The 23,726-nt window shown below is 48.6% G+C and overlaps 1 protein-coding gene across 2 annotated transcripts; it reads right to left on the bottom strand.

Moving 5' to 3' along the window:
* Nucleotides 1-3,809: 3,809 nt before the first annotated feature.
* On the bottom strand, nucleotides 3,810-21,714 carry thbs2a (thrombospondin 2a). Of its 2 annotated transcripts, XM_056609318.1 has the most exons (23): nucleotides 21,368-21,714; nucleotides 20,969-21,043; nucleotides 20,144-20,694; nucleotides 19,687-19,771; nucleotides 16,076-16,275; nucleotides 14,258-14,398; nucleotides 13,975-14,068; nucleotides 13,371-13,541; nucleotides 12,158-12,334; nucleotides 11,756-11,929; nucleotides 11,364-11,491; nucleotides 11,082-11,234; nucleotides 9,838-10,056; nucleotides 9,611-9,718; nucleotides 9,331-9,490; nucleotides 9,130-9,248; nucleotides 8,599-8,833; nucleotides 7,370-7,597; nucleotides 6,805-7,076; nucleotides 6,271-6,368; nucleotides 5,888-6,027; nucleotides 5,561-5,591; nucleotides 3,810-5,216 (listed from the first exon to the last, which is right to left on the bottom strand). In XM_056609318.1, the coding sequence occupies exons 2-23, from the start codon at nucleotides 21,036-21,038 to the stop codon at nucleotides 5,213-5,215; spliced, it is 3,558 nt and encodes a 1,185-aa protein (XP_056465293.1). In that variant the 5' UTR covers nucleotides 21,039-21,043; nucleotides 21,368-21,714; the 3' UTR covers nucleotides 3,810-5,212. The 2 variants fall into 2 exon arrangements, with proteins under 2 accessions (XP_056465293.1, XP_056465294.1); XM_056609319.1 differs by lacking the exon at nucleotides 5,561-5,591.
* Between the last annotated feature and the right edge of the window lie 2,012 nt (nucleotides 21,715-23,726).

A 23,726-nucleotide genomic window follows, 5' to 3' on the forward strand; every position in this document is an offset into this window, starting at 1 on the left:
AGAAAGAACTCGACTTAATCGCCTGGAACGTTACCTTCCATCTCTCAGTGTTTTCATAATGATGAGAGGCGGCAAGGCGTGCAGCCTTGTGAGTTCCCACCCCCAACACACGCACCCTCCACCCCCCACCCCCCCCCCCCCCACCTCCACAGTGAGGACTCACTGTTGTTTCAGCTGCAGGTGGTGCAACCGGGGTAATGTGGTGTCAGGTCGGCGTAGAAGTGTCTAAGCGTGCCAAACGATTTGACACCTCCCCTGCATACCTCATCTGAACAGCAGCGCACATGACTGGCACACACCTCGCTGACGGATGGACTGACTTACCGCACACGCCAAAACCCTTTCACAAGTGCGCGTGTGCACGTGAGAAGGCCAACGTCTGACCTCCCTCGCGTATCTCGCTATTTCCTGCCCGGATACTCGGAGCTGGCTGTGACATCAAGCGATTTCCATCTTCATTTTGGGGGGGTGGCTTTTGAGGTGGAGCAATGTCATATATTTCATTGGGTTGTTTTTTTCCCCTCCTTGCGGTGGATCTATGGGATGGTTTATTTGATTCGAGGAGACAGGGCGACTATAAAACACATTTAAGAGGAATGCCGCGACCTGGCTGTAGGCGTAAACCACAACAGGTTATGGAAGAAGTCCAGAGAGGTGTGTCTGTGTGTGTGTGTGGTGTCAAAAACAATTCAACGTCAAACGTCCCGAGCTCCACGTTCGATAGCCGAAATGCTCTTTCCTCTCTCCACTGTGCCCCTCCGCGGAGTGACTGAGAGTCACAGGAGTGAGTCGTCGTCGATGAGTGCGTTTCATTCCTCGGCTGTCACCAAAGCCTTGTTGCAATAACATGGCGGCCGGGCGCTTGAGTCGGAGAGCGAGGTTGTCTTCAAGCTTGAGCTGCTTGCTTCACATCGGGACGGGCAGGCCTTCGTTATCACATAGACACGCACAGATACTCACCGCCAAGATGGCGTGGTACCAGGTTAGAAACCAATGTTGTTGATTTGCAGACGTTCCTGCTTTCATTCCTGGAAAGCCCCACTAAATAAGATTACAGCATGAAGGGGACACCACAACCACCAAAAGAAAACAGAGGAAAATCTCATGGGCTTCCTAAAGTTGATCTGTGTTCCTTGTTATACAGCAGATCAATCATACCTCATCGCACATCTGGCGATCTGCTCAGGCTGGCTTTGTTGTGTTCAAGGTTCCTGTCAGGGCAGGACTTCACTACCTGATTTAATGACACCCAGTGCATCTGTTACTGCTTTCACACCGAATGCCATCGAGGTTTATGTGGAAAGCGGCATCGTGATATCACTGGGGCCTTCTAGGCGAGGATCCTACAAATCCTCATTGAAAAGTTGTAATTTAAAATTCGACAACTTGAGGAGGAATGTTGTTGGGGATGGAATGCAGGTAAAATCGTGTTGTATTACATCGTCAAGAGTGCCACATTCCCATTGGATTAATATCGTCATTTACCTTGACTTTAGTTAAGTTGGCTTTTATCCAAAGCGACCCAGGATGTATTCGGACACAGGTAGGGGTCAGTAAGGGCATCATGCTCAAGGATGTCTAAAGAATTAGCTGCAGAGGATGGAACTGAGAGGAGAGCACCAGAGTCAATGCCCCACGAGCCCCTAGTTCACGTCGCTTCTTCTGTTCCTTTGTCTTTACGATTAAACCCCACCGTCGCCACCGGTCCCTCCCATCCATTTGCTACCAAGCAGTCCCAAAGACAGGGCCTTCTAAGCTTCTCAGAAGGCCTGGAGTCACTGCACCAAAACCAAGAGCTCCTGACACACACACACACACACACACACACACACACACACACACACACACACACACACACACACACACACACACACACACACACACACACACAGCTCTGTGGGAGCAATGAGTGTGTTCGCTCTGGAGGCTGGCAGCCCCACACGGCAGTGGATATTTTCCCAGTGACTGGAGGAACTCAGGCCTCTGAAATAAATGACTTACTTTATTTCAGATGACAAGCCCACTTCTTTCCTAACATACTTGCCTTGGCAGGCGCTGAGTCACTTTGTTCACCAACAACAGAGGTTTGACTATTGAAGTTCTCTCTGGGAGCAGGCACTGCCACGACTATCCTGGGGAACCTATGAGGGAAATACATGGCGCCTCTCCAAGCTCAAACGACTTAGTTTCTTTGATAACGCTGTCGCTGTCGCTGTGTGCCTGACATGGAATCGATTCGGGATCGGTTTCCTTTTTTTAAGTGCAATTTGAGATATTGATATTCTGCAAAAAAAATGAAGTTTTTATTGTCTCCAGAGTACCGACCGATCATTTGCGAATACCTCACCCCCTCTCACACTCACTACACCCTCTCCACCCGACCCACCCTTTCGACAACCGAATGCCAGGGAGCCAAACGCTCCAGATGAAAGACTCCTGAGATGAAGTTCTTATTTGGAATGCATCCGCGCTCGAGCGTTTCGAAGAACTGCGCCACTGTGTTCAGCTCCACTGAACGGATTGTTCTAGGACAGAGGATCTGGGAGACGAGGGGAGAAGTTAAATTGGTCCAATATGGAAGAGAAAAAAAGATGAAGAAGATAAATTATAATGGAGGGGGGGGGGGGGGGGGGGGGCGGGCGAGGGGAGGAGGGGGCGGGGTAGCAGGGTCACTGAAGGTCGGCACATATTTCACACCACTGTGATTGAAGTGGAATACGACACAAGACTCCTGTGTTTGGACAGAGTGTGATCCTTCCTTCCCCCCCCCCCCCCAACAGCCCCCACCTCCTCTCTCACCTGTCCACCTCCTCCCTTACGCGCTCCCAGCCTCCCGCTCTGCTCAAACTGACATTCCGAGGTACGGAGCCGCCATGTCATTCCCTTCCCGAGTTGATACCCCGGCTGACCACAGTCCGCTCTCTGCCACCGGGGTCGATCCACTCCACGTCTTACAGCCGGCGATGATGTCGTGTTTAGCTCGGTGAAGGGGGGGGGGGGCCTCTCCACACAGCTCTCGTTCCACCTCCACCTCTACCCGGCAGCAGTCGCTTCCAAACGAAACAGCCGCCGGATTTAAAAAAAAGGCGTAGCCAATCAGGCTGCGGCCGGGTTGAACGGTGTTAACCTATGAAAATATTCGCCGGCTTCCAAGAGGAATCAGCATTGAAATGTGGGTTTACTGTGTCACACGCTGGCATCCCTTGGCACGAGCCTGGGGAACACTGTGGAAGGCATGTTGGAGCAGGGTATAGCGTCGGTGCAGGGCCAGACCAATAGCCCAATCCTCGCCAACGCCACGTGGGCGATTCTGAGGACTTTGCAAAAAAAAAAATGGTTCGCCACAAACCACAAGGCAGAATGTCGATGTTCCCACATCTTTATTTTATTTTATTTTATATTTTTTCTTCTTTCCTCCCGATTTGGCCTTTTGAGCAGTTAACTCTTCAACTCCCTGCTGTGTTTTCCTCAGGGGAACAAAAAGTGGTCTTCATGTTCAGGCTTCAGTCAGGGAAGAGCCGCCCCAGTCTCATTACAACGGCACAGGACATTTAGCAGGGGTTGTTTACTGGAATCATCATGTATTACAGAGTTAATAAGGTTGAGGAAAGTTCAGTAAGCAAGTGCAGTAGCTGGAGTTGTATGCTTTATTCATGCTTAAAGTACTTATGAAAGGTCTGTTGAGAGCCTGAATATTGAAAGGGGATTTTCAACATCAGTCTTGTCTTGTGAACTAAGATTGACTGAAAATGTCGACCATGCTTCGGCAATTTAATTTGTGAATTGTAGTAATCTAATAGTGAAAGGCAAACACCATGAAAACAACCCCCCAAAACGATATTATGGTGTAGAAATAGTTTATTTATATAACAGGAGTATCTCTCTAATGAGGAAAACATACAATATGGTTTGTAGGAAATCTATATAAAAAACAACTTTAAAAAACAATTTACATTTTGTGAGTTGCAAACCCTCGACTTGGGGCGACGAGCTGGAAACAAACATGGAATGCTGTGAATGTCACATCCATGACCACAGCAGCTTACACGGAACATGTATTTTCTGATTTACTTTAGAAGGGTCTTTAGGTGTCTCTCTAATTAGCAGCATAGGGATATTTACTCAACTGCATTGATACTTGATCACACACAAATTTATCCAATTGACTGTTCAAGGAGTTATCTATAAATAAACTCCAATTTATGGCTGACAATTCACAACAGAACATCATCATTTCAAGTTTGAAATGGTCCTTCCCATATTCCATCTTGTTCATTGGACATTACGATTATGATTTTCTCTACGTGTTATGATTTTTTTGTATTTTAAAGGAGGCATTAGAGAGATTTTTTTTAAAGAGGGTAACGGTTATCATATGTCAAACTAACAAGGTAAGTGCATGACAACACTGCATATTAAACAACTGTAATACTATGTCATCTTGATGTTATATTCATTTGTGAATTTTGTCAGTGTAAACAAATAAATAATTATTTACAATCTCTCGCAACAAAAACAACCATAAAAATGTAACAAAAAAAGCAGAGCATAAATAATTTACAAAAAAAGAATTTATAATACAGACTTAGTATAAACATCTTTAGGAATTACTATAAAAAGGCCTATCTAAACCATTCACTCAAGAGCTCTTTCAAAGCAACATTCATGGATTGATACAACTACTGACGCCCACTTCATTACCATGCTTTCTGCTACAGATCGATTTCTCTTCAGGTTATTCCAGATACCATTGGTTTAATCTCTGGGTCGGAACCACGACAGGGCTAAAAGGCCTGCCTTATGTTGCTCTTCATGAATTGAATTTCTCAATATAATAGACGAGCAAGAAGTCTGTTACAAGCCACACAGGCCATATAGAAAGCGAGAAAGTGAGAGAAAAAGGCGCACTCTGTATGTTTGCTGTACAACGAAACCTCTTTAAAAACGGCGACATTGTTACACGTAGCTATGAGTAGATATTTAGCGATGGCTGTTTTTTTTTGTCATGTGTCCATGTTTCCATTTATTTTTTATACTTTTGCGGTGTATTGCATGCACTGTAAAGCACCCAGGAAAACCAAATCCCCTTCCGCGGAAGGGAGTACATGGAAAGGTCCATTTTCCGTTGAAATGGATTAGAAAATCAGGTGTTCCGTTTGAAGATAAGTGTCCCTTAGACCTGGATGTTTAGAGTCCCCGCTCTGAAACTCAGTTATCTGGAGGGAGACCAGCAAAAGGAAATGACAGTTAATACAACCTTCAATACGAAAGCTCGCCTTAAAAAAGCTAGCGTTACTTTTTTTGGTGAGGCCAATTGGGTGACAGCATTTGCAGCGGTGGGGTATGCAGTGTGAGCCTTAAAGAAGCGTGTCCTCTGTCTCATATTGAATCTTTACACTTATAAGTGATTAAAGGTTCTTGAGTCTCAAGCCCTTGGGACTCAAGGACCTTCACGATGCTTTGGAGGCATTGCCGTCCAGACAAGCTCATAGGCAGAGTAAATAGCGTTTTCTTTAATAGCTTCAGCCAATACGCAACAGACCGTCCTTGTCATGATTACCTTCCAAACACTGTTGGCAACTCCGGCTTATCTGAGTATTGAAAAAGATGTTGATGGTTTAAGAGCTAGATAGTTCAAACTTTCCCTGTGGGAAAGCTTTTTTCTCTAATCCCTTCTCTAACCAACAGATAGATCAACACAGATCCATAGACAAACACACCAATCCAACAAACACACACCAACTTGTATCCACACTCACCAGACATCCAGACACCAACATAGACACAGGAAGGCACTCAACAAACATCAACCAAACAAAAACACACACAGACCTACACAGTAAATGCAGTCGCTAGCTTAGGAACATAAGAAAGGGATACCACTTACCTCTGCACTCATACTTGAGATCAGAGAAGAAGACCAGCTCTTGTGAGAAGACAAACAAGCCTAACCTCCCCCCTGCGAACGTCTTGTCATAGACTGGCCCCGAGTCGGCCATGATTTGTTTCCCTTCATACACCACCACCCTGCAGGAGAACAGCCAGGGATAGACAGCTCATCGTCAGTGAAGGGCAAATGGAGGTCCACCACACGACAAACAGTCAACTTCCGTAAATCAAAGGTCTTTGCGGTTCTGGCGATCATGATCTAGTTATTTATGAGTACCCTTTGCGTTCAGACATTTCAGCGAAGGTTATGTTTTTAAGCTAGGCAAACTGAATTATCAGACTAGCGTGGTTTCAAAGTCCTGAGGTGTGTCTGCTCTCTACCTGATGAAACCGGTCTTTGGCCTGTGGATGAGGTGCCACCTGTAAGCGGTGTAATCCTTCCAGCCGATGTTTTTGGGGTCGTGCCACAGCGTCCGCACCTGTGCACAACAAAACAGTTCACAAAGGCTTAGCTCAAACCCAGGCCTCCCTCTGAAAGGTTTCTGTTTTCATCCCAAGTGGACATTTTAAACAATTACTTAAACAATCCAAATCTGAACAGTGCACATGTTTCCAATTTAATTTTTTAATCGTTTTTACGTGTACTATATGCAATTTGTTTTTTTTGGCTGTGTCATTGGCTTCCCTTACGTTAGTCTTGTTTGTTAGCCTGTCTTGTCATCATGCCTTCCTTCTTTGTTATTTTCGTCCTTATTAGTCTATCTTGTCCTCAATGTTTCTGTTGTAATTTGTATATATTTGTTGCCCAAGGGCTCCCTTGTGAAAGAGTTTTCAATATCTCAATGGGACTTCACCTGGTCAAATAAAAGAAAAATGTCTAAAATAAAAAGGTAGAAGTGAGAGGGACCAGCTTGCCTGTCCCTGGGTGTTGCCGGTATGCCACAGGGCGTTCCGCAGGTTCTCCCCCGTGCCCGTGGTGGAGTTGACCACTTTGAGGGACACGCCCGAGATGCCGAAGGCCTTGGAGGGCTTCTCCTCCCAGTAGGTCTGGGTGATCTGCTTCCACATCACCACGTAGAAGCGGCCGCTGGACTGGTAGCCGAACACGAACCCGGCGTAATCGTCGTCGCGGTCGGTGTTCACGTACATCGTGCCGCTGAAGTCCACGGCGCTGAACTCATCGAAACCTTAGAGGAAGGAAGAAGAAGAAGAAGAAGAAGGGTACAAGGCTGAATGTTAGAACAACGACACACAAGGCTTAACTCTGTCCCTCCACCCACCTCACACCTCATCACTAAGCACTATCACCCCCATCACACTGGACCATAGATTGAGGATGTATGGCTATGTTCAAACAAACAGGCTCTCAATAAACACACGGAGGAAGCGTTGCAGAAGAGTTGCTGTTCACAGTTTTCTCCTCCCTTCTGATCGAGGGGTGTTTCTGTTCGGTTCTGGAGTCGTGGGCGGGGGGGCTCACCTACAGCGATGCCAGGGTCCGAGTTGGCGGTCTGCACCAGCTCTTTGCCCTGATGCCTGACCACCCAGTTGGGGTCGATCTGCGTGGTTCCCTTGGGGTCCAGGTGGACCATCTGGAACTTCCTGAAGTCTGTCACGCTGATGGCGTTGTTCTCGGGGCACACGTCGAAGATGTCGGGGATGCTGTCGTTGTCGAAGTCGTCCTTGCAGGCGTCCCCCCTTCCGTCGCCTGCTCGTCAAGATAATTGAAAGGGATTATGGGAGATGAAGTTTCACATGAATAACAAACAACGTGCTTTCGTTGGTTCCCGCCCTGGCCGCTACTCAGTTAACCCCCGGCCGGTATGGGACCTGGCTGCTCTCTAGCGTCCGGTAGCGGGCCTCTAGTAGTGGAGCCCGAGCTCCCTCCGTCAAATAAACACTGAGATGAGAGAAGTGAGCAGTCTGGACGCAGTTCACATCCAGGGCTTTCCTTTTTCCGTCCGAAGTGTGTTTCCAGTTAAAAGGGAAAGATAAAAAAGAAACACCGAAAAAAGTCAATAGTAGAGCGTCAGGTAAGCCCCGTTCTAATTGGGCGCTGACGTTTGAATCAAGAGCAAGCCCAGAAGTCTCCTGGAAAGAAAAACAGACAGTGACATCATCAAAGCTGACCCGTTCCATTAGTCTTTTCCACAAGGCTCCGCTGTGTTTTAATATTATTCTATTATTGTGGCAGCGAAACGTGTTGCGAATGCTGAGCTCATCTGGCCGCTGACAGGCGGCTGACCAGCCGAGTCAAAGTCAGAAGGTAAATATCACATAGTTTAGCGTCTCCGCGGGCCAAGGACGAAGAGCCTGTGAGGGGAGGAAAATTTCTAGCTTGCAGCCATCCAGGAAAGTGGATACAGAATGTTGGACAAATATGTGAGCAATAAATCAATCGCGAGTTAATGGAGGCTCCTTTTAGAAGCTCGTAGCCACGGCTCCACCATTTTTTATCAGGGTAGGCTGCAATAACTCTTGGCTTTAGTCGGATCTCAGATGTGTCCATGCATGGAGCCTATCGGTGTGTGCGTTTGTTTGTGTGTGTCTGGTGTGTGTGTGTGTGTGTGTGTTTGTTTCTCCCCATGCGTTTGTTTCCGCAAGTGACACGCTACGATTGACTTGTCAACTTTCATCATCATCATAATCCTCACAATCGATCGCCAAAGAATCTAAACTAATTGTTCGATCCGGTTCAGACGTTCTCACCGTCGGCGTCCACCTGGTCCTCGTTGGGCGTCAGCCGGCAGTTGTCCTTCTCGTCGGGGACGCCGTCGTTGTCATCGTCGTAGTCGCAGGCGTCGCCCTTGCCGTCCTTGTCCTGGTCGGCCTGGTTGGCGTTGGCCACGTAGGGGCAGTTGTCCAGGTTGTTCTGGTGGCCGTCCTCGTCGATGTCCTGGTTGTTGTCGCATTGGTCTCCCACCAGGTCGTTGTCAACGTCCGTCTGGGTTTCAACGCAAACATGGTGTGTCAGTCAAAACCCCCAAAAAACACCAAACTAAATTGGTTTGACTTGGTAGGTTGGTTGGTTTGGTGGGTCGGTTGGTTTGGTTTGTCAAGTTGTTTGGTTTGCAGTAGTTTTGGTTTGGTTTGCAGTAGATTGGTTGGTTTGGTTTGTTAAGTTGTTTGGTTTGCAGTAGTTTTGGTTTGGTTTGCAGTAGTTTTGGTTTGGTTTGCAGCAGGGTTGTACATTTTGGGGCGATGGTTGGAAGTGGGACCAGGTTGATTGTGGAGGAGTACCTGATCTGGGTTGTGCAGCATGGGACAGTTGTCACACTGGTCTCCCACTCCGTCCATGTCCGTGTCCTTCTGGTCCGTGTTGTAAACGTACGGACAGTTGTCGCTCTCATTCAGGATCTCTAAAAAAAACGAAATTACGCACATTCACACAACTGGCCCCCAGATCTTTTTTTTTTTTTGCCTGAGTTGTGTGTTGCTCACCGTCTCCATCGATGTCCACGGCACAGGCGTCGCCCTCTCCGTTGTGGTCGGTGTCTATCTGGGCGGGGTTGTGCTCGTAGGGACAGTTGTCACAGCGGTCTCCCACGTCGTCCTTGTCAAAGTCAAATTGCCGGGGGTTGTAGAGCAGAGGGCAGTTGTCCTGGAGGGAAGGAAATGTAAATGTTTCTTTTCAAGGTGTCACTCAAGTTTTCACTCCAGGTCTGAGGTTAATGAGCAAATATTTTCAGGAGAGAAAAAAGGTCAAAGGTCGCTCACGCACCCTCTCGTCCACGATTCCATCGTTGTCATCGTCTTTGTCGCAGGCGTCACCTTGACCGTCTTTGTCGAAGTCCTCCTGGCCAGAGTTTGGCAGGCTTGGGCAGTTATCCTACAAAAACAACAGCCAGCGATTAGCATCTGCACACATAACTAGTGATATCACCGCGACAAACACAAACGCACATAACCTTAACGTATGTAACGTGTGAATGCGACCTGAGCGGGTACCTTCTTGCAGTGATAGGTGGCGTTGGCGCCACACACCAGGTTCTGATTTGGCCAGCCGTCCAGGTCCGAGTCCTCTCCGCAGAGGAATCCGTCTCCGGCGTAGCCTGTCCTGCACTCACACTTGTACATGGGGTCGCTGAAGTGGCTCAAGTAGATGCACTCTGCGTACTTGTGGCAGTTGTGGGTCTTGTCTTTGCACGGGTTCTCTGGCTCGCACACCTGTTGGGAGGAAGAAGTGGAGAGGTGGTTAAAATCCTCTCTGTGTTTGTCGCCGAGCCAAAAGGGTCCGGGTTCGATTCCCGATATCTGCGATCGACCTGTTACTGGTCGATTTGAGCGGGAAGCCTAACCCCTAACCTGCTCTTTGATGACACAGAAGTGTCATTCACAAAATATTAAGAAATAGTAGTATAATGATATATAAATGAAGTATAAGATATGGCTCTCCATATTCCACTTTCTGCAGTCTTTGCACTATCATAACCCCCCCACTTGATTTAGTCAAATCGTTGCAGCTGTCACTGGTTTCTGCTCTTCAGACGGCTCTCAATGGACCCATTTAGTTCCCCATGACAGCATGAGAAGGTCTTTGATATAAGCCGTTAAAAGCGGTCCTGTGGATGCCAGCTATGAGATAACTCCCCCCCCTTGCTTCACCCCCAAATCCAATTGAAAAATTTGAGGCCGCTTATCAAAAGCATGCAGCTGCAAGGGCCAGAGGGACACCAAATGGTTCACAAGGGACGTAATGAAACTGCTACTCAGAGCGGCCTCCCCTGGATCATTAGGTTAGCGGACCCCTGTGAGCGATGAACTCAGCCCCACGCTCGAGAGCAGAGACGCCGATGACGTGAGCTCCAATCAAGGGCTTACGTTTTAATTTCGCTAGAAGGTCGTATCAAAGAGATGTTTATGTGTCGTTGAACGTGCCCCGTCTACTTGTCTGGTCGTATTGGCATCAGTTTAAACAAGCAACGAGTTGATCGAATTAACTCCTGGCTTTAAGTGTAAGCAGCCCTCCAGCTTCCCCCATATATATATGGTGGGATCAAGGTCTACCCCTCCGGCGATGATGACATCCACCAACCAAGAAGCAGGCCAGTGTAACAGCCTGGTGGGGGTGACGTGTTCTTCGGAAATAGCTTTGGTTCCAACATGTCCCAAAAAAATGTCCAATCCTTGACTCCCCTGTGGGGGGCTCCCTTGTGGGACCGGTACCCCGGTACCCCGGTACCCCGACTCACCTGCTTGTGTTTCTTGGCGGCCTCCATGCCCATGCCGAAGGGCTGGGTGCCCTTGTACCTCTTAGGACAGGGCAGACAGTGGAAGCCTGGGTCCGTGTTGACGCAGCGCTGCACCCCGTTCACTTTGTAGCAGACGTCGGACACCATGTCGCACTGCGGGGGGAACACAAGGGGAAGGCATCAGGGTGGGGGTCAGGGTGGATCCCGTGGTGAGGACCCCGCCGGCCGCAAGGAAGTCAGATGAACAGAGGGGTCGGTCGTCGCTAAGGACGGGACGCTTGCCTCGTTGATGTCTTCGCATTGGGTACCGTTTCCACGGAAACCACTGGGACACGGTCCGCACTCCCAGGAGCCGTCCGGAGAGCTGTTGCAGTCCACGCCGCCGAAGCACGGGTTCGAGAGACACCCGTCTGTAGGGCGTTTAAAAACCGCCACAAGTGAGCCCACAGGAAGCCAAAACGCTTCGTAGGAGGTCCACAAAATGTCTCTGGTTTGTTACCGCTCGCTTTTGGTGTTATTGATATCGGGTTGGATATTGCTGCCCAGATTTGTAAACGTAACATATCTAACATCTAACAATCATACCAACATTAAGACATACACTAAGTGTGTGCGTGCGTGTGCGTGCGTGTGTGTGCGTGTGCGTGCGTGCGTGTGTGTGTGACAGTACCCACCGATGGGACAGCCCATCTTGTTACAGATGTCGCTGTCGGTGTCCTCTCCCACGCAGCCCCTGCCGCCGAACTGGGGATGGGGGCTGTTGCACACCCGCGTGCGGCTCTTGATGCCCCCTCCGCATGTGGCCGAGCACGTTGCCCACGGTGACCAGGGACCCCAGCCGCCGTCGACTGCAGGGTCACAGAGACACCAAGCTCAGAGCTCCTTCTCTTTCCTCCACTAGCAAAACGCTTCCCGATGGTTTATTGATCGGACACGGTTTCAAAGTGCCCTGGCTTTTCTAAACATTACGCCAAAAATAAGAACGCTAATTATTATGCAGATCATCACGCAAATCTTCTCTTCATTAAAGTGTGATTTGTGGTGCAGGTGACCATCGTCTGAGGTATAGGACTCACTGGGGCAGGGCTGGGCTTCACAGCGCTGGGTCTCCCGGCCGCTGCCTTCGCAGTCCTTGCCCCCTAGCTGCGGGACAGGGGCGTTGCAGTGGCGGATCCGGGTGATCTGGCCCTCGCCGCACGTCACAGAGCAGGACGACCACGGCGACCACAGACTCCAGCCGCCGTTCTGACGCACTGGGCGACACACAAAGACAAACAAACAAACATGATGGGTCAGAGGCCCACCGCACGCAGATGTTGTGTTAACGCGGAGCAGATGGGGACTCGGATCGGATTGTGATCGACAACTTCAGAACGCCTCATTTTGTTCTGGGTTTAGCATTGTTTGGAGAACATGCTGAGGTTCTCCAAACAATGGGAGATGTTTCCGTGACCTCCTCTGGGGTATTTGTGTAACAGCTTCACCCCCCCCTGTCGAGACGCTGTTGCAACCAAGCACAAAATGATTTGCAGAGGAAACGTTTCCCAATGTGGAACACAATGTAAGCTAAAAATAATGAGGAAATTCGGTTTAAATGTTTTATTTCTGACCACAAGAGGGCACACTCGAGTACAATAATAACTGCAAAAAGTTAATTTTTTGCTACAAAGGTTTCTTGTCATAGACAAGGTGTTTTACTGTTTAGACAAAACTTCCACAATAAATATCAAATATCACCACTGGTTGAACTTTAAAGTGGACTAACATGTCCTGGAGTACATTATTTACATGGTTGCTGGGTAGTTTGGGACTCTTGCCTTGTGCAATGGAACACCCCGCTAAGCCAACGACATTTCTTTTGGAGTCCACTTTCACTGACCACACCAAAACCCTTCTGGCCTCGGAGAAGGATCCATTTTGAAACGATTCCAGAAGTACACTACTGCACTTTGTCTCAAAAACAGGCACTTTGAGCTTTTAAACTGCGCCCATAACCGAACAAGCTGTTTTTTTTTTCATGGTGGAAAGCATTTCTATCAGGTTACGTCTTCTGAAATGTCAAACTGTAATTTCGCAGCTGCTTTGCTATCATCATGTGGGGAACAGCAGCTGAAGTGCTGGCAGACATCTTTAATTTGATAATTATAGCATTACAACTGGGGAGGGGGGGGGGGGGGCTTAGCACGGCTCTCAAGACGACGCTGGCGTTTGAATCTACAGCACAAAGTACACAACCGTCCCGACCGCAGGACAGAGAGCGAGAGTCTCCTCGTCTCACTCATCACATACCTCGGCTGTCGCATTTGCCCAGGCTGCACTTCCTGGTCTGGATGGAGGCGCCGCTGCAGGGGTTGCTGGTGGCATCGCACGACCGGCCTCTCTGCTGGGTGCCTGTGCCGCAGGTGACCGTGCATTCGGTCCACTCGGACCACGGCGACCAGCCGTCCTCGCTGTCGACGGCTGGAGACGCCAGACGGGGAAACCGGTGTAAAAAAAACCGTCAATTTAATTTCGTCCATGCATAAACTGCGTTAAGGAGTTATACTTCGAGCATGAATAGTGCGGAAGGGAAAAGTTGTGCTTGCTTTGACGTGACATCACCCTCAGACACCCGCAGAATTCATTTCACAGGGAGGTTAACGTCGCATCATAAAACGTGCGGTTGGCGTACAAAGTAAAACATCCTGTAACTTTAACAGTAATTAAAACTTTATATGCGTGCAGCGTTTTTCTCCCGTTTTTTAAGCACATTGGGTCATCGCTGTTATTTCTGAATTTACGATGAAAACCGGGCAACGCTTTAGTTGACAGCTCGCGGGCCGTACTCCTGTGTGTGCGCGGCGCTCTCTCTGCGTGTCGGACGGCGTGCGTACGCGACGGCTCCGGCACTTACACATGCACACCGGGCAGCACTCGGCATCGTTGAAGGTGGGGCTCGCGCACGCCACAGGGGGGCACGTGATCTGGTGGCACACGATCTTGGACTCCTGCCAAGAAACACAATGCAGAACTTAATGTAAAGGTCATACTAATCATATCGAACCGATCATGTTCACATTGACATTTTTGACATTTTTCATGATTAAGTGCTATACAAATAAAATAAGGATTCATTGAATTGATTGAATGGGATTGGTATTATCGAGTGCATGCGGCGGAGTCACATGCCCCTCTACCTGGCAGGTGCACTTGGTGCAGCTGTCCACGATCCAATCCTCCTTGTCCTCGAACAGACGGCCGTCCTGCCAGCACAAGTTCTTCTCCTTGGTGTCCTTCATCCTCACCAGCGCCTCCTTCATCAAAGTGTTCTCCTCCGTCTGCAGACCACGACACAGAAATAAACACACGCACACTCTCCCAGACCAAAGGGGGCAATCAGCCGCCCTAAGCGCTTCTCCATGGTGCTCGCGGAGTGACGGCCGTAATCACGTCCGCGATCCATTCTTTCTTTGTTTTGAGTGGGGGAGAGGGGCGCATGTGAGGTTGCTGCTCATAAACCGTACACATTGGGCCCGGATGCCTCAGCTCTGCTTTTCAGATCTCGGCCGGGGTTACGAAATGTCTTTCTCAGCTTGCCCATTATGACTGTCAGCTGCCATCAAAGACAAACGGCTAAGGAGATCAGAGAGACGTGCACGTCCATCGCTCGCGACTTGGATAGAAGTATGCCCCAGATGTTTGATGTTGAGGATGTGGGAGGAAGGGAGAGAGAGAGGAAGAGAAAGAGAGAGAGAGAGAGAGGGAGACATTTGCCTTGCAATGCCACGAAAGCCCCTTTCAATCAAATTGTTTTGAGGAAAAAATAAATAAAGACAGACATAAAGATGTAAAGAGACACAGCAATGACATAGACAGAAGGTCTCCATGTATCAGTCTCTGTCTATTGAGAGAGAGACCCAGAGAGAGAGAGAGAGACCCAGAGAGAAGGAGAGAGAGATAGAGGGAGGGAGGGAGAGAGAGAGAGAGAGAGAGAGCGAGAGAGAGCGAGAGAGAGCGAGAGAGAGAGAGAGAGAGAGAGAGAGAGAACGGACACACGGATACACGGAGAGAGGAGACTACAGAGGGGGAGAGAGAGAAAGAGAGAGAGAGAGAGAGACAAACGGAGCAGACAGCCGCAGAGAGAGTGAGGGAGTCTGTGCATTTTTGTGTGGGAGCAGGGGCTGGAACCGGAGACACCGTTCGGTCTAGAAGAGCCTTAGGGACCACCTCATCCCAGACTCTCTTCCAGCCCCGGGCTCCCGGCTCCACGGTGTGTGTTAGTGCTGGGAGCGGCCCAGAGGAAGCACATGGGCCGGGGAAACCCGGCCAGACGCTCCACAGGACCAGGGAGACACTTCCTATAGCCACATGTTACATGTCGTTAAAGGAAAAAAAAAAGGAAGGGGAAGAAAAACCTTGAATGACTCCCTCACCCAGGGCCACGAGAGCTAAGAGGGGGTTCACGCCTCGAAGGCGACCCTATAAACTGTCACTCGGATCGTTTCTGTTTGCTTTCATGCTAACGTTTGTTGCCCTGGTAACCCTTTCCGTATCTGCCGTCGGTGGGGCACCGAGGCACCGCTGCACGCGCTCCTCCGCTCTGTGCCACAGCGCTGAAGTCACTTGTTCCTTATTAGAGGAACTTTTTATTGTATCTCCTCGCAGGCCAAACGACGAAGCCAAAGGCACGGCGCCCCTCTACGTATGATCTTGTATTTTTTTTATCTACTCTCATTTGGAGATTGCACAGTCCAAGTGAAGTTTTCCTCATTCATAAAATATTTTCCTTTAATCTTCTTACACTGACGAAGGCTAAGCTTAAGTCACTTTTTCCTTATTCATAATCCATGAATCATTATCTTTTTATGTTCTGAAAAATAGCCGGTTGAGCCCTTTGAGACGGACATTAAGATGGAACGGCCGTAAAAATATAAGTGCCTTCCCCTGACTCCCTCCTCAGACACCAGCCCCTCCACCTCCAGCACCACCACCGCCACCGACCCCACCCCACCTACCACTTTCTGCAGGCCGTCGATGAGGTTGCTGACCACCACGCGCAGCCCCTTCAGCTCGCGGAACATGGTGCTGAGCTCCTCGCACGAGCGCTCGCACATGTCCCCCGTCTCGTCCGTCTTCTGGCCGATGAAGTTGGTGGTGATGGACGGACTCACTGCGTCCAGCATCTCCGTGCTCTCGCTGACTGTGTTGGCCTCGTCTGGGGGGGGTGGGGGGGGGGGGGGGGGGAAGGGAGAAGAGGTTGAAGGGTGAGCAAATCCCGATTTTTTTTTTTTAACATTGAGCACCATTCTGTTTGGGTCTCACAAAGTGTTGGAGAAAATGTACATCTTTACGTTTTTCTTCAATGTTTAAAGTTAAAAGTTTAAAGTTCAACGGTGTACAACATCTGTACAACACGTCCTGGGTCTACTACTTCCCAATAGAACGCTTTCCCTGAGTGGTACTTTGCAATCGGCTGTGCTCGAGCGAGTGTGACATGTGTGTATTTTGACAACGCCCCCCCTCACACCTGCTCCTATGGAACCCATGTGTCTCCTGTTCAAGAGCCGGGGAAGAGAGAGCCGATGCACAAGCAGTAGGGCCCTCAACCCACCCTCAATCCTCCACCATCCACCATCCAGCCCTCAACCTCCACCCCCCCCCCCCCCCCCCCCAAGCCAGGTCATGAAGATCTCATGATGGAAAACATATTTGACAGACGTGGTGATTGAAACACGAGCAACCCGATCGGCTCGCCGAGCCACTTCCTGTTACCCAGCAGCTCGTTGGAGGATCACAACAGACCGGCGCACCTCATGTTTATTTTGGTCCGGGAAACAGATGTGCTTTTTCGCCCCGACGCTTGATTTGCAATTGTATCTCATTCCCGAATTGTTTTCTTTTTTGGGGAGTGACTAAACATTTTCCCAGCAGAGATGACGCAGACGTATGAGGCGGTGATTCGAGAGGAACGCTGGGAAACAGAAAAGCGTGAGACTTTTCGATGAAGGGGCATTAGTCAACCGTTAATGAACCATTAATTAACATAAGTTAATGTTGGAATAAGCATTACCTTACTGGTCAAGTTAACTTAGTTGATGTGTAAGTTTGTGTTAACTATGTTTATATGGTTATCCCTAACCCTTATGCGAATGCTTTATAGGAATGCTTATTACTGCTTTTAATAATGTTAATGAAGGGTAATTAATGGACACTTATCTTAAAGTGTTACGGAGAAACTGATGTTCTAAAGTCTGACATAATTTCTTCGAAACCTGATACGATGCAAAAGAGACGTGAAGAAATAAGACTATATTTTGGTCTGAACCTTTTTGGCAACCCTTGTAATTTTTGCTATTCGTAGGCGCGATAGGTGCTCAAGACTGGGAGGGGATCAACGATGAACATTCTTTGGAAACATCCGATATCACAACACCAGGGCAGAGACCAGACCTTGTGTTGATTCTAGGTAGTCGTCTTTTAACACCGGTCGTGTTTATTGTGGAGGAAGTAGATGACTGCTTCGGTTTACCGAAATTTCCTTATTTTTTCTGCATATCTGTGGCTGGAAGTCTGTTCCAAACGGTCACGTTGTGGTTCCGAGACACCATCCAATGTGTCCACCAGATGTGAACTGCGAACACGGACGAACATCCTCTTCAACCGGTACCCGAGCCCAAGGCCTCATGTTCCTCCGATCGAGTCCTTGTGGCGCAAATTGAAATCCAGGACAACGAAATGCAATCTTCCAATTCAGACGCTGTTCATCGAAACAGTGAGGGGGACCTCGGGAGACGAGTGTGTGTGTGTGGGGGGAGGGGGGGGTGTGACGGTCCAGGAGAGAGTCAGTTCCTGCTGATTCAGGGCTCTTCATCGTGCGTACCATGGGGGCTTGTTGACCAGAGGGAGAGGAATGCTGATCGTTCAGCCAGGGCTGAACGATCGGCCGCAGTAGATATCTGCAGCCACTTTCGGAGTCGGCCAAGTAAATTGGCGTGGATTAATGGGTGACGAGGGAGCTCGTAAATCAAGCTGTGACCGTTTCTCGGCCGTACCCGAAGACTGATTCGTCGGCGGCCAACGCTGCTGTATATTCTTTCCACTTCAAGCTGGTGAACTCATTCGGGTCTCCGAGTGGGATCTCGAACGCAGTTGAGGGCTCAGCGGTGGCCGTCGGGCATGATGTCGAGCGGGGATTTATGTTTTCCTTTTTAATTAGCAGACGTGAGCGTAAGGAGGAACAACAGAGACATGCATGTGTGTTTATGTTCCCTCATTCGCTGCAGAGATATAACCACATGCATGTTTAGACTCCCCCCCTCCCGCTCCAGGGATCCCCACGGCACAGTGAACAGGGATACAAGTCGCACACCGTGCAGGACGACAGCCAATAGGACGTCTAGTTTATTAGTTTCTAGCTTGGCTAACTGCGTGGTCTCAGCATCTCTCCAGGCAGAGGGCTGGTCCCAATGTGAACCAGGCTTCACGAGCGCAAAGCAACTCCGTCCGGCAGTGCATGACTGCATTGTATAGAGTGTGTGTAGTGTGTGTGTGTGTGTGTGTGTGTGTGTGTGTGTGTGTGTGTGTGTGTGTGTGTGTGTGTGTGTGTGTGTGTGTGTGTGTGTGTGTGTGTGCTATGCGTGCATGCATGTGCGTGCATGTGTGTAAGTGTGTGTAAGTGTGTGTGTGTGTGTGAGTGTGTGTGTGTGCGTGTGTGAGTGTGTGTGAGTGAGTGTGTGTGGGTGTGTGTCGTGCACGCATTCATTCACGTGCAGCTGCGGGAGGAAGGGCCTTTGCTCTGCAGGGCTGCGTTCGTTCTCTCTGGCCTGTCTTTCCCAGGGCATTAGTCCGTACGTCGCGAGCCAACGGTACGGTAAACGTAAACATCTGGGCTTCCTTGTGTTCAGGAGGACCACTGATTGACCGACAAGGCTTTTTCCGTAAACATGACGTGACGCCACACATCAGAACAAGGGCGGATTTAAATTTGATCTTCATAAAAGATAAGGATTATGGAGTTATTTACGAAGAGGTCTGATGAGGTTCTGTTTTCTTTAACAAAGGGCAGACCTTTTAGGGGCCGCATGAAAACATTTTCCAGCATCACATCTGCACGGTATCAGGGATCGAAGCACAACATTGGGATTTTCCTGGACATTTCTGTGCCAACGTCTAGGGTAGGAAACAAACCCAACTATGTGAGCATGCAACGTCTGCATGCAGACAGACACAAACACACACAGACACACACACACACACACACACACACACAAAGACAGACACACACACACAGACACAGATACGCACACACAAGTACACCAGTAGACAAAAACAAACACACACACGCACACACACACACGCGAACACAGACACATACACACACACACACACACACACACACACACACTCGTACACACGTAGACAAAAACACACACACGCACACAGAGACAGACAGACAGACAGACAGACAGACAGACAGACAGACAGACACATACACGTAGACAAACACGCACGCACGCACGCACGCACGCACGCACACACACACACACACACACACACACACACACACACACACACACACACACACACACACACACACACACACACACACACTGCAGTAACTTCCTACCTTCCTTGATGATCTCACAGTCCCGGGTCAGTAGGACATCTTCCACCGGCGTGTTGAAGATGAATCGTACGTTCTGCAGGAGCCCCTGTCCAGTGATCAATCATAAACCCAATGAGCCCGGTAGCCACAGCCGTTCTTTCTTCACATTCAGCCCGCTCCGAAGAACGATCAATTGTTTGTACAGCGTTAATGAAAGCCTGCGGTGTGAAGCATAAGCGTTCTGAATTAATGGCTTACGTAAAAAAAACAGATGTTTCCCTGGGATGTATACACTAGGACTGCCATTATTGGACTTGGACCAAATAAATATTTAACTAAAGACCACAGAGGAAGAAAAAAAGAAAACAAACTACCGACAGAACAGAAGTTCCTAAATCCTAATAGTATAGAATCCCTTGCCAAGCAGCACAGAAGTGCCTCTATTTAAAAAGCCATCATAAGCTCACGCTCAGCCTACCCTGAAGTGGCTCTCCCGCGTCGCCCCCTTGGCCACAAACAGTCGCCCCCCCTCGCTCTGCAGGTGCTCGTAGAAGGGCTCGTCCAGGATGAAGCTGTCGATCAGGTTGCAGCCGATGAATAGGTTTGCGTTCTCGCCGTGGATGTGCAGCGTGATGTTCTTCCACTGCGAGTCGGACAGGTCCACTTCCTCGAAGGACGCCACCTTCTGCGCGCCGTCCACCCAGTAGACCAGATCCAGTGTGTTGGCGCGGCCGTTAGACACCACCTCGAACTGCCGGCGACCCCCGGGGCCCTCTAAGCCCACCAGGGTCCCCCGAGAGGCGCGGTCCTGACGGATGCTGGCAATGAAGATGAAGCCCTCGTTGTTCTGGGTCTGCCGGAGGATCTGTTTGAGGACCGGCGCGTCCACCGAGGGCAGCTGATCGAAGCGGATGAAGCGGTAGGCCGGGAGGTCCGAGTTCTGGCCCCGGAACTGTTTGGCCCCCAGCGTCTTGCGTGTGATGTGGCTGACCTCGAACAGGTCGAACGACGTCTCGTCCTCCTGCTCGCCTGCTCCGAGGAAGACGGGAGAGGAGATGAGAAGTGGTTCACACGTGGTCCAGCGATGCGAATATTGGGTCGAAAAATAATGCAATATTGTGCATGTTATGTTTTAACATTTTATTAAAGTAATCTTATATGACACTTGGGGAAGGATTACGAATAAAAAGGTTGTATTGCAACATAGGCTACAAGCCGAATTGGAGTCCACATCAACAATCTGAATGAGAATGAGGATGGTCAAATCCATCACTATTGAAAGTTTGTAAAGCATTTTATTTACCTGGGAGCAAGGCATGAGCGGAAAGAATACATAAGAAGGGCAGCAAGTACAAACTCCTCCTGAGTATCATATCGCCTAAAAAAACACAAGAAATCGTTATTAACCAGCATCATATCCACACATTCATATATCGTTAACCATCATCATATGCCCACATTCTTATCGGCTTTGCTCATTTAGTTCTATAAATAACTTTTTTTAAAACGGCACCCTGTTTCCAAACTTAATTGAGCGCCCAATTGCTTTATTCTTATTTGTTATGTGCTATTGGCATATGGGATCAATATTAGGCTATCAATTAGACAAAAACGATTCCATCTTATGATCAACAACATAGCCTACTTCCCATTTTAATTTACTGAAACAAAAAGAACGCTCAAAACCCATCCTGGCACTTACCTCTCACGCCAATAATGAATATCTCCTTCAAAAAAAGAACTAGATCCGTCAATAAGAGGACGATATCAAAAGCAAGCTCTCAAAAAAGATCCGGAATCGAGTGAATTGGAAAGTGGTATCTCCTAAGCGATGCGTGTAAAGTGTATATAGTCCACTGAATCCACAGACTGAGGGAAGTCCACTGTGAAGTGACTGCTGAGCACACTCCCCTCCTCTTATATACACCTCTCCCACAGCCTGTCAATCATATTTCTCAAGCCCGGACCGTCTAGGTCTGATTTATTGAGAGACCAAGTTACAGAATTACGTTTCGATGTCCTCAATGTCTTATCCCGGTTTTCAACCTTTCATTTTCAGTCACACGTTCACGTCGATGCACCCCTTGCCCCCCCCGTCCCCAGCCAAGGGTTACAGCTTTGTCCTCCACGTCTGTTTCGAGCTCCTGCACTGAGGGTCCGCGTGCACCAGAGACTGGTCCAACAGAAAGGGGAATTTCTGTGTGCAAGGTGCGGTCACAAGCATCCAGAAACAGCACAGTAGGCGACACAATAAGACCGAAATTGGCTTTTTTTTTTTTTTTTTTTTTTTTTTTTTTAATTGTTATCTCATGTGAGGAAACTAAAATAGCATAATCAGCAATTCCATAGTTCCAAAATAAATGTTAAAGAAAGTAAAAAAAAATACAAAAGGCGGATGTTGGAAGAACAAAGTATCCCAGCTGTCAACAAAGCACATTTCAATGACTTCAAATAGAAAAATATGTTTCGGATGCGTCTTTCTCTAGCTGGCGGGTTCTGTCTGGTGTCTGGCAGGTCTTCCGCCAAGCCTCTCCCACTGTGGCAGAGGGACAAACTGACCCTGATGGGGAATGAATGTGAGCTCCAGTACTCTGACGTCGGGCCTACCTTCCCTTTGCGTCACTCCGACCGTAATATGCTTCCATTGGATGAAAAGAATGCAGCACACGCTGTTTCAAAACCAGCGGGGGCTGAAGGCTTTTCTGCACAGAAGCCCCTAAACCTGAGATGAATGTTTCTTATTTTTGATGATCCCTGCGGTATTTAAGAACCAGATAAGACAGATGATTGAATCAATACGCAAAGGGTTTATTTCTACGGAGATTTTCATGTGATAGGGCCTGAGTGATGCAAAGGACATGATGCCGAAGATCACCGATAGAACAGATGTTTCGGATGCTTCAACCCTTGCACTGGCAAGTTGTGTCTCGTGTCAAACGGTTTAGCTTCAGAGTTCTCGCTAAGCTCCTCTCTGTTGTGAGCCAGAGAGCACTGACCTGTTCGGGAGAGAGCAGGTCATACATACCGATGAGTCAAACGCACCTTTGCACACCTTTCAGAGAAAAAAAGCAGTAATCTCATTTAGAGGTAAGACTGCAGAACAGAGTGCTGTCCAAAACACACACACACACACACGCAAGGACACGCACTCTGGGGCACACAAACACACACACACACAAATGCACACAGAGACGCACATGCACGCACGCTCAGTCCGACGCGCACACACACACATGCAGGCACACACACCACTGACAGGGACTGGAAAGTGGAAGAAATGTCCACTCTAATCATTCTCAAAAGTGTCGATCATTGGATTTACATAGCTGGGAGTAATGAACTCACAGATGGAAACACAGACAGACAGATGGATGGATGGATAGAGAGATTGAAAGACAGAGTAACAGACAGGCTGGCAGACTTGAATAGTACTTATAGAGATAGATAGATAGATAGATAGATAGATAGATAGATAGATAGATAGATAGATAGATAGATAGATAGATAGATAGGCAATAGGTCAAGGTAGACTACTTATCACAGACAGACAGACAGACAGACAGACAGACAGACAGACAGACAGACAGACAGACAGACAGACAGACTGGTAGATTGTGGTAAGTCATTTTCATAATTGTCCCAGTGGAACAGTACAACTTGTACTAAGTATTTGCCGGCAGGAGGTTTCGTTTTTGGTAAACGTTTAGCAAAAGAAAACCGCACAATTTAGAAAGATTGCCATGGAACAGTAGGGGTAAGTCATCGATTACTAAAATAATCGCTGTAGATAAATGTAATACGCCTCAAGGTATGAAAAACGAGAAGTCTACGGAAACGGCAAGGGCTAAATGTTGACGTCAGCAGATAGAGTACATGGTGGCTGGTGAGGTCGAGCATCACACACCCACACACACACCCACGCACACACACGTACTCATACACACGCACACACACACACGCACACACCCACATACTCATTCACACGCACACACACACACACAAACACACACGCACACACCCACGCACACACACATACTCATACACATGCACACACACGCACA

The sequence above is a fragment of the Gadus chalcogrammus genome, chromosome 15 (genome assembly GCF_026213295.1).
Source record: "Gadus chalcogrammus isolate NIFS_2021 chromosome 15, NIFS_Gcha_1.0, whole genome shotgun sequence".
NCBI classification, from domain to species: domain Eukaryota; kingdom Metazoa; phylum Chordata; class Actinopteri; order Gadiformes; family Gadidae; genus Gadus; species Gadus chalcogrammus.